General features: G+C 50.6%; 1 protein-coding gene across 3 annotated transcripts; it reads left to right on the top strand.

The window, feature by feature from the left end:
* The first annotated feature begins 2,124 nt into the window (after nucleotides 1-2,124).
* FICD (FIC domain protein adenylyltransferase) lies at nucleotides 2,125-10,779 on the top strand. Of its 3 annotated transcripts, XM_059676053.1 has the most exons (6): nucleotides 3,173-3,193; nucleotides 3,990-4,350; nucleotides 7,975-9,399; nucleotides 9,791-9,862; nucleotides 10,248-10,292; nucleotides 10,675-10,779. In XM_059676053.1, exons 2-3 carry the CDS (start codon nucleotides 4,050-4,052, stop codon nucleotides 9,048-9,050), a joined length of 1,377 nt encoding a protein of 458 aa, XP_059532036.1. In that variant the 5' UTR covers nucleotides 3,173-3,193; nucleotides 3,990-4,049; the 3' UTR covers nucleotides 9,051-9,399; nucleotides 9,791-9,862; nucleotides 10,248-10,292; nucleotides 10,675-10,779. The 3 variants fall into 3 exon arrangements, with proteins under 3 accessions (XP_059532035.1, XP_059532034.1, XP_059532036.1); XM_059676052.1 differs by lacking the exon at nucleotides 3,173-3,193 and adding an exon at nucleotides 2,125-2,225 and having other exon boundaries at nucleotides 7,975-10,292; XM_059676051.1 differs by lacking the exon at nucleotides 3,173-3,193 and adding an exon at nucleotides 2,140-2,232 and having other exon boundaries at nucleotides 7,975-10,292.
* The last annotated feature ends 9 nt before the right edge of the window (nucleotides 10,780-10,788 follow it).

Here is a 10,788-nt window from a genome sequence, read left to right as displayed (position 1 = left end):
TGTGCCCATTTTAAAAGCCTTTAAGCAGGGATCTGGCAGCTCTCTGTAGCCGGCAAGTAAACATGCCAACTGTTTAAAAATCTGGAGATTTTGCTGAAAGATCTAGGCCTGACACATCTTTTGAAAAAAAATTGGAAAACCTGCCATTTTCTGGACTGCTCCCTAGCATAATAAATGTAGGCTAGAGCTGAAAAGCTGCTACCTACTTTGAACAAGACAGGTGCTTTTGTATTCTCCACACTCCCCACCTTTCCCTATTGGTTCACTAATGGTTCTCACATGGCTTCTGGATTTGTTACCATGGCCTAAACTCATTAAAGAGTTTGCACTGGCATCCTAAGAAGTGGTGAAAAACGGATAAAAGTAGATGATTGCCCTAGCTGGTTTTGCTCAGTGGATAGAGCGTCGGCCTGAGGACTGAAGGGTCCTGGGTTCAAATCCAGGTAAGGGCACATGCCGGGTTTCGGGCTTGACCCCCAGTGGGGAGCATGCAGGAGGCAGCTGATCAGTGATTCTCTCTCATCACTGATGTTTCTATCTCCCTCTCCCTTCCTCTCTGAAATCAATAAAAATATATTTTAAAAAATAATAAAAGTAGATGATTATATCACCTTACACCCAGGAGGAGGGGTCATAGGTCCACAAGCCCCATATTACCCAGTTTAGTGAGGATAAGTGACCTGCTCCAGATCACACAGATAGTAAGTACTGGGCCCTGCCTTTGAACACACATCTGTCTGACCCCAGAGCCTCACTGCTTTCCACTCCACCAACCACTTCCCGTCATTTAGCTGCTTATACAGCAGGCCCTCCTCTGGGAAACAAGTGCAATAGCAGACACTTGTCACTTCGCCCTCACACAAAACCCCAGAGGCTGTCCTGTCATCACATTGTCCCAAACTTGCAAAAAGCAAACTGGGATCAGCGAGGTCAAATCGCTGAATGTACTCAGTTTGCAAGTGATAAACATGGGGTTTGAACTGAGGGCTGTGTGGCTCCAAAGGTGACACCCCGAAGGGAATGTGTGTTGCAGAGGAGGTCAGATCCTGACGGCAGAGCTGAGCTGTAACACCACAGCTAGCTCACCAGCGAGGAGTGTTGTCCCATGGGGGCTGCGATGCCCAGCTGGGGCGGCCTCTGCTCGGCCACCTCACAGCCTGCTGTCCCACAGCTGTGCTGTTTCACCCCGGGGCTGTTTTCACTGCATCGTCTCTCACTTCACCAGGGCCCAAACTGGAGACTCCGGTTAGCACGGGCACCAACGACCATCGGTTGACATAACATCTTTTTAAAAATATATATTTTTATTGATTTCAGAGAGGACGGGAGAGGGAGATAGAAACATCAATGATGAGAGAGAATCATGGATCGGCTGCCTCCTGCACGCCCCCTACTAGGGATTGAGCCAGTAACCCGGGCCTGTGCCCTGACCGGGAATTGAACCGTGACCTCCTGGTTCATGGGTCGGCTCTGGAGCACTGAGCCACACCAGCCGGGCTGACATAACATCTTAATGCTTAGAATTACTGGGCAGTTCCTGGATGTTTCAATATTTGTGAGTTGAGATGGAGGTTTCAGAAAAAATGGAGGTTTCAGCTTCTGCATGAAGGGAAAAAAATCCTCTGTCTCTCTAGAAAGCAAAACAAGCAGCCAGGCCCTTCTCTGGAGGATCCAAATTTAAAAGTCAGGGAGGAAAGGGGAGAGGGTGAGAGAAAGGGGAAAAGCTAATCCTGGTAGCACAAGGTGGAGGATAAGAACTGGGCTGTGAAGTCAGATTAGCAGGGTGGAGAGGTGCAAGTCATCAGCATCCTCACATTACACCTAAGGAAACTGAGGCCAGGGGAGATGCGGGCGGGATTGCGAGTTTCCGAGTTTCCGAGCTCCCGTGCAGCGTTCTTTGCACCTGCTGCTCGCGCCGTCTCCCAGGTCCCGCCTCTCCTGTTGTTGATTGGCTACGGCGGGCTCCAGAGCTACGCAGAAACCAGCCAATGAGAGTGGCCCACGGCGAGTCTTTCCCGGGAAGCCGACGTCAACGCGAGAACCCGGAAGTGCGAGGGCCGGACCAGTGAAGGGAGCCAACCCGCGGTGAGGAGCGTGACGGGCCGACCAATGGCGAGTCGGAGAGGGCGGGGCCAGAAGGCCGGCGGCGGAGGAGGTCCTGCGAGTTCGCGCCGCGGAGCCTGAGAACGCCGGGAAGGAGGCGGCGGTGGCGGTCCCTGGCCGAGGTGCGCGGTGAGGAGGGGGCGAGCCCGAGGGCCTTGGAAGGATGGAGCGGGGAAGGGTGCGGCAGGGCCGAGAGCCCTGGGGTGCTGGTGGGAGGGGGGAGCGGTGCGGAAAGGGGCGGCTCCCCAGAATGACCTTAGTCCAGTCCACCTCCCTCTCCGGGCCTCGGTTTCCCCTTCCTGGCGTCGTGAGGGGTGAGGAATGCGCGCCTCCGGGAGCGCACAGCCACCTCCTGGCGCTCAGCCGGGTCCCCGGCGAACTGCAGCCCCGCCGAGGAGCCCGTCGCTCGGGGAGCGGGCGCAGACCACCCGGACGAAGCAGGGGCCCACGCCGTCTCCGTCCCCCCATTAGAGCGTGTCCCAAGCCTTTTCTGATGTCCCATTATGGAGCCAGGCTGCTCCCTTAGACTCACAGCCCGAAGCGACCAGAAACCTAATGAGCCCCCTTCATCGTGGAGGCCCAGCGCCGGGAGCAGCCGGGGCAGGTGCACAGGCCCTGGGGGTGGGTACGGGAGAGGGGAAGCCCGGCACCTGCGCCCAGACGCACCTGGGCTCGGCTCCCGGTGCCTCGATGTACTCCCTCCCTGTGGGCCTTCTGGGGGTTGGCCTACCCTGCCTGTGGCTTGTTTCCTTCTGTAAAATGGAGCTGGCTAGCGTTCCTCCTCCAGGGACCGAGGCTTGTGGCCTCGTGCATGGCTAGCGCTCAGCTCCGTGCTCAGCTCTCCATAGTTGCCCAATAAATGCTTATTGTTAGCATCCTGGTGCTTGCATCCCTGCCCCCCCCCCCTCCACGCCAGCCCCAACCACAAGCCCCTGGCTGGCCAGGGGTCACTCACTCTGGCCCTCACCCAGAGTTCTTTTTGAGATGCTTGGCTGCCCAGACTCTAGGCGGGGACCCCACTGTCTCGGGGGGACACGCCAGTAAAGGAAGGCAGGCCGGAGAGGGGATTGGCATTGCGGCTGATACCAGGGTAAGGGCGGGAGAGGTGGCGGGCCATTCGGCAGTAAATCAGGCCACCAGCGGTGCTGATCGAAAAGGATGGACCTCAGAACTGGCTTAGCCAATCTGGATGTGTGTGTGTGTGTGTGTTTGTACTATTTTTTTTCCTAGACCAGTGGTTCTCAACCTGGGCTGCACATTAGAATCACCTGGGAATCTTTTTAAAATCCTGATTTCTGGGCCTCATCCTCCGGAAATTCTGTTTCTTTGTTATGGGGTGAGGCCACAACATTAGTAACAAAGAAACAGAATTTCCAGAGGATGAGGCCCAGACATCAGGATTTTAAAAAGATCCCCAGGTGATTCTAATGTGCAGCCAAGGTTGAGAACCACTGTCCTAGACGCTCAGCACAAAAGGATTTGCGACGGAGGGGGGAGACTTTAGAGCCACGGGGTGCTGAGTTCAAGCCCTAAGGCTGCCACTGGCTCACTGGGTGACTTCGGCAGGAGACACTTGACCTCTCTGAGCCTGTCTCCTCCTCTGGAGAGGGGGTGACAGGAGCATCAGCTCCTGTTGTGGGTGGCAGGGGGGTATGTGTAGGTCCTTCGTGCTTGGTACACAGCAGGTGCTTAATAAATGCCGGGCAACTGCAGCCTTGCTTTTCAGACTGGCCCCTCCCCATTTATACCCACTCCTTGCTTGCCCCCACCCCCTGGTCATAGTGAGTTAAGAAGTGTGGGGTCTCCAAGCCCTCGCGGAGACAGAAACATGTCCTAAACGTATCGGCTCCCCTGCCTCATCTCCTACAACTCTTGGTTCCTTTCAGATCCGGCTCTCTCTCTCCGACGACTGTGGGTATGTGCAAGGGGCGCACCCCTGAGTCCAGATGACACTCATGCCGATGGCTTCAGTGGTGGCCGTGGCTGAACCAAAATGGGTCCCCATCTGGGGCCGCTTCCTCTGGGTGATGCTGCTGAGCATGGCGCTGGGGTCCCTGCTGGCCCTGCTGCTGCCGCTGGGGGCCATGGAGGAGCAGTGTTTGGCCTTGCTCAAAGGCTTCTCCCTGCTCAGGAGCAGGTTGGACAGGGCCCAGCATGCCGTCAGCAGGTGCACCAGCCCATCCACCGAACTCAGCGTCACCTCCAAGGACGCCGCCCTGCTGGTGGTCAAGGCCACGTCCTCCCCAGGTAAGACAGAGTGGCCGTCTCCTCGGCTCTTGGTTTGTTGGATTGTGCCACATTTTATTTATCTGTTATCATTTATGTTGTTCACACTTTTAAATTATATTTATTGGGGAAACATTGGTTAATAACATAAACTTCCGGTGTACAATGAATAATCTGTATATTCGGTTGTGTGCTCCCCACCCACAGTCTGGTCTCTCTTTGTCACCATGTCACCCCCTTCACCCTCTTCATCCTCCCACCGCCCCTTCCCCTTTGGGAACCACCATCCTGTTGTCTGTATGAGTTTTTGTTTGTTCATTTGTTGCTTTTTGTTTTATATCCCACATATGAGTGAATTTATACAGTTCTTGTCCTTTTCCATCTGATAGTCACTTAGCATGATACTCTCAAGATCCATCCATGCTATGGCGAATGGCAATATTTCATCTTTTTTTATGGTTAAGTATGTATGTATTATATGTATGTACCATATCTTTACCCATTCATCCGTCAAAGGACACTTGGGCTGTTTCCATGTCTTGGCTATTGTGAATAATGCAGCAGTGAACATCGGGCTACAAATATCTTTATGAATAAGTTGTTTTCAAATTTTTTGGGTAGATTCCCAGAAGAGGGATTGCTGGGTCATATGGTAGCTCTATTCATAATTTTTTGAGGACTTTCCGTACTGGTTTCCATAGTGGCGGCACCAGTTTATATTCCCACCAGCAGGAGAGGGTTCCCTCTCCACGCCCTCTACAACTCTTTTATTTCTTCTTTTTGGTAATAGCCACTGTTGACAGGTGTGAGATGGTATCTTGTAGTTTTGATTTGCGTTTCCCTTATAACTAGTGATGTTGAGCATCCTTTCATGTATCTGTTGGCTCTCTTTGTCTTCCTTGGAAAAGCGTCTATTCGGGCCCTCTGCCCATGTTTTAATCCAGGTGTTTGTTGTTGAATTGTATGAGTTCTTTATATAGTTTGCATGTTAGCCCCTTATTGGGGGTGTGATTTGTAACTATCGTCTCCCATTCGGTTGGTTGCCTTTTGTTTTTATGGTTTCTTTTCTGTGCAGCTTTTTGGTTTGCTGCAGTACCATTCACGTTATTTGATTTTACTTCCCTTACCATTGGGGTCAAGTTCACAGAAACCCCAGAGACCAAGGTCTATAAGTTTAGTGTCCATATTTTTGGTATATAAGTGGAACCTCTGTTCTCGAACTCAGTTAGTTCCAGAAGGTGCTTGAGAAGCGAGTTGTTCGAAAACCAAATCATTTTTCCCCATTAGAAATAATGTAAATTGAATTGTCTGTTCCAGATCCCCAAATGATTCCGTTTTACCTTTCTTATATACAGTACATATCTAATGGACTGTTTAATCTGTAAGTACTTTTCTTAAATTTATCAAATCACCCCCTACTAGCCTTAAACTATACCACTGCCTCCACAATGCTATTACCACCTGCTTCTCATTTATCCAGTTAACAAGTTTTTCTACCTATTCAATTGCCTGGTGGTTGTTCTGTGAGCACTTTCACACATCAGCCCTGTTGATGGCCTCTTTATGTTTTGAAATTGTGCTAACTGTCCATCTCGACAGCAACAAAAGCATTCTCTCCTTTGTTGCTTAAGAGATGCTTTTTGTCATGCTGCGGTATCAGCATGAAAGGGTTGTCAGGTAGAAAACCAAGACTTTTTCTGTGAACAACTGGTTGGAAACCAAATTATTCGAGATGAGAGACATTCGAGAACCGAGGTTTGACTATTTTATTGTTTCAGGTCTTATATTCAAGTCTTTAATCCACTTTAGTTACGTTTTGTGTATCGTCTCAGATAGCAGTTTCATTCTTTGGCATGTGGCTTTCTAGTCTTCCCAGTGTCATTTATTGAAGAGACTTTCCTTCCCTCCAGTGTATGTTTTGGCTTCTTGTACAAAAATTAGTTGTCTATATATATATATATATATATATATATATATATATATATATATATATATAGGGTGTCCCCCCAAAATGCATACACACTTGGCATAATTATAAAGGCAGTGTTTATGAAAACACATTTCATTTTCAGAGTGTAATGGGATCACAAACGTTGTGTGTATATATTTTGGGGGGATACCCTGTATGTGTGGGCTTATTTCTGGACTCTCAATCCGGCTCCATTGGTCTGTGTTTTCCTGCCAGTGCCATGCTGTGTAGATGACGCCCGCTCTGCACTTCTGCCTCATCCCCAAATTGTTGGGATGCCGGGACTTTCATTTCCCAGCTTTCTTTCCCAGGTTCTGCCAGGGTGTCTGGGGCAGGGGAGACAAGTTTGCGGCCTCACAGCTCAGTCCCCCCCCACCCCCACCCGCCCCCAACCCGTGGCAGAGGCTGTGGGCACCACTGTGTTAAGACTTCCCAACCGCCTCTACCTGGCTTAGCCTAGACAGGGAGCGGGGAAGGGAGATGTTCTTTCCTGGAGGGAACCTGCCCTGCCCCTTACACTGCAGGCTGCACACACTTCTCCATCTCTACCTACCTACCTCGCTGGAGCCACAGTGGACACTGAACTTTGTCTCCGTCCCTGTCCTTCCTCTGTCCCACCTCCCCTACTTCCCATCCTCAGATGTTCCTGTGCGTGGATCTTTTAGGTGCATTTGTGTGTTGAGTGGGTGATCCTTTGTTGAGTTACAGTGGTTTTTTTGTACATTATATGGGAGAAGCAATGGAGTCCTCTCACTCCCCCATGATACTGACATTACTCTCTTCTGAGGCCCAGAAATCAGGATTTTAAAAAGATTCCCAGGTGATTCTAATGTGCAGCCAAGGTTGAGAACCACTGGGATAGATGTTTAGTGTCTACTATGTCCTGTGGGCAGGGCACGGGTGTTACAGTGAAGAAGTCAGCCCTGACCTCCCAGCCTATATAAGCAGACAGGTGACAGGTACAGCGCCACCATGTGGTGATGGGGGAGCCAAGGGGTCACAGGAGCACACCAGGAAGGCTCCCTGGAGGAGGAGGTGCCCAAGCTGAGACCAAGTGTAGGCAGGAGTGACCCAGTGGAACAGTTGTGAGGGGAGAGTGCTCCAGCAGAGACCAGAGGGTAGGAGAGCCTGGGCACTTGAGGAACTAAAAGAAGCCCAGTGTGTGGCTGATACCGATACTGGGTTTCAGGAGGGTGGGGAGTGGGGCGTGGGGGGACAGTGGAAGGAAGACTAGATGTCAAGCAGGTGTGGCTGAAGATGAAAGGAATTAAAGGGCCCAGGAATGGGGAGGCCTAGGGAGCTAGCACCAGTGGGGAGTTATTCCCAGCCTGGCCTAGAGGCAGAGGCACCATCAGATGGATCACCAGAACAGCCAAGAGCTGGAGAAGATGCAGGGAGAGCCCAGTGATGGGAGTTGTGGCCCCAGGATCACAGCCACTCAGTATGGCAGTTGGAAGGCAGGGGGCCAGGTAATACCTCGTGGGGTGCAGAGAATGGCTCTGGGGACAAATGGAAAACCTCCGCATCCATACGTGCAGTGGTCCATTACGTGCAGTGGCACTGGGCATGAGCAGCCTGCCTAGAACCCCAAGGCCATGCGTTCCCCTGACAGGTCACCTCCATGTCCTTGGCCACTCCCTGCCCTCCCTGGTAATGCTCCTTTGGCTCTTTTCTAGCCGCTAGGTTGGAAGCCAAAGCAGCTCTGCACCAAGCCCTGGAAATGAAGCGCCAGGGCAAGCGGAAGAAAGCCCACAAGCTCTTCTTGCACGCCCTGAGCATGGACCCAGACTCGGTGGATGCGCTCACCGAGTTTGGCATCTTCTCAGAAGAGGAAAAGGACATCATCCGGGCAGACTACTTGTACACCAGAGCGTTGACCATCTCGCCCTACCACGAGAAAGCGCTGATCAGCCGGGACCGGACGCTGCCGCTGGTGGAGGAGATCGACCAGAGGTACTTCAGCATCATCGACGACAAAGTGAGGAAGGTCATGTCCATCCCCAAGGGCAGCTCCGCGCTGCAGAGGGTCATGGAGGAAACGTACTACCATCACATCTACCACACGGTTGCCATCGAGGGCAACACCCTCACCCTCTCGGAAATCAGGCACATCCTGGAGACGCGCTATGCGGTGCCGGGGAAAAGCCTGGAGGAGCAGAACGAGGTCATTGGCATGCACGCGGCAATGAAGTACGTCAACACCACGTTGGTTTCCCGCATGGGGTCCGTCACCATCAGCGACATACTGGAGATCCACAGGCGGGTGCTGGGTTACGTGGATCCCGTGGAAGCCGGCAGGTTTCGGACTACACAGGTCCTTGTGGGACACCACATCCCTCCCCATCCTCAAGAGGTGGAAAAGCAGATGCAAGAGTTCATACAGTGGCTCAACTCCGAGGACGCTATGAATCTGCACCCAGTGGAGTTTGCAGCCTTGGCCCATTATAAACTCGTTTACATCCACCCTTTCATTGACGGCAATGGAAGGACCTCACGCCTGCTGATGAACCTCATCCTAATGCAGGCGGGCTACCCACCCATCACCATCCGCAAGGAGCAGAGATCTGAGTACTACCACGTACTGGAGGTCGCCAATGAAGGCGACGTGAGGCCATTCATTCGCTTCATTGCCAAGTGTACGGAGACCACCCTGGACACCCTGCTCTTTGCCACAACAGAGTACCCAGTGGCACTGCCAGAGGCCAAACCCAATCACTCAGGGTTCAAGGAGACGCTACCTGTGAAACCTTAACCCTCTACATCTTCCCTTGGTGACAGAAGGTTTCCAGGGGGAGAAAAAAAAAATCAAAACTTAGCATTTCTAGAAACCTTGTCGTCTCCAAAACAAAAGGAAACAGATAAGGAACTTAAACGTTCTTTACCTCCAAATGTTTTTTTTAGTTAAAGAAAATAACTAAGTTATTAAGCCTTGTCTCTAAGATAACTTATAATTCAGCCAAGTTATTTATTTTCTTCTTTTGAGCCAGTAAATGTGTCTGCCATCTGTGCTGGCGGCCCATTCTTGTGGTGTCCCAGCAGGCATCGGGGCACCAGGGCTCCTTGCGTGACCAGACCAGTTCTGGAGCAGAATTTGCACTAAGGTAAGGAGAGGCCAACACTGGGGCGAGGTCCAGAGACATAGGACGAGTCCGCCGGGTCTTCCTCGGAGACTGCCTGGAGGTCAGCACTCCCGGGGAAAACCTGGTCCCAGTTTTGAGAAATGATTGAAAGCTTGCTTGCTTAGAGATGTTTGCTTCCCTACAAAGATTGGTGTTGTGACTAATTCTTACTGGCAGGGCGAACTTCTGAGATACAAAACGAAAGCAGCGAGTGTGGACATTTCTAGTTCGGTACCTTGCTTATTTCAGGGAAGAGCCATAGTTTGCAAACTCTAGTGTCAGGGTGTTTTTCCATATTAAGACTATTTTTCTAATTAATAGGGGAATGGCCACCCTGGTTTTTCTGTTGATGTTTCTCTCACTTCATTTGCAGCAACTCAGACCAGATGTTAGTCTGAAAGTTCCCTGGGCTTTCACCAAACAGCTGAATCCCGCTGCCAACCAGGTATTGTGCAGTCGGGCGAGTCTGCCCTCACCCCCCTGAGTTTAACGTCTTCTATTGGTAGATGTTAAATCAGATGCCACATCACCACCAAAAAAGCATCTTGATAGTGAATTAGAGCACTAGTTTGTGCTAAACCACAAAAACCCTTTGACCACAGCACTTGTTCACCTGCCCCCACCTCCCACAGCCCCTGTAGGCCCTGCGTCCCCCTGGGGGAAGCAGAATAGATTGCCTTGGGGTGGCCTTACTTGCCTAACAACTATGTTTTATGTCATATGGGCAAGCTGTCATTCTATGAAGTAGAATCTTCTTTCAATCACATACGGCCCCATAAAACTGCTGCTAATTAGTGAGAATGGCCAGAAACCTCTGCTTCCCGTTTCAGGGGCAGAGCCATGATGTCTAACCCGGTGCTGCACTTTGAGTGTCGGTGAGAATTCAGATCCTGGTAGTAATGAGGGCACTGCTCTTACGTAGCAGGTGTTGAGTTTATAGTTATTTGTTTAACAAGCACATTCAGAGTGGTTTTCTGGAAAATAAGCATAAAGACGTATGACATGGCCCAAGGTAATAGTCAGACCTTATAAAAATATTTTCATGCTTGTATGCTGCCATAAGGTCTTTCTTAACCTTAAATCTATTGTCTTGATTTTATAAGCTCACCAAGGAAGCCTGATGGAAGTGCTTGCTTTTACTATAGAAATTGGCACTTTAGCTATATGTGAAGGATATTATTTTAACAAATAACTCATTCTAATAAAGTATTTTATTGTATTAAATCAATGTCTGAGACGACTTTGTTCTTTTTCAAGAAATGGTCCCATTTGTCAGAAGGATGCAGGAAGGATTGTGTCAGGACTTCAGCCCTATTCTTTATGAAGTTTAAAGCTGAAGACACATCACAGCTGAAAAGATTTGTAAGTCAA

The sequence above is a fragment of the Myotis daubentonii genome, chromosome 19, assembly GCF_963259705.1.
Source record: "Myotis daubentonii chromosome 19, mMyoDau2.1, whole genome shotgun sequence".
NCBI lineage: Eukaryota > Metazoa > Chordata > Mammalia > Chiroptera > Vespertilionidae > Myotis > Myotis daubentonii.
Note: the sequence above shows the minus strand (reverse complement) of the source record. Positions and strands in the feature narration are given on the sequence as shown.

Excerpts from the sequence above, each read along its gene's own strand:
- FICD (XM_059676052.1), top strand. The coding sequence starts at position 4,050 with ATGACACTCATGCCGATGGCTTCAGTGGTGGCCGTGGCTGAACCAAAA. Across the intron at positions 4,351-7,974 it reads CAAGGCCACGTCCTCCCCAG|CCGCTAGGTTGGAAGCCAAA; the intron begins GTAAGACAGAGT and ends GCTCTTTTCTAG.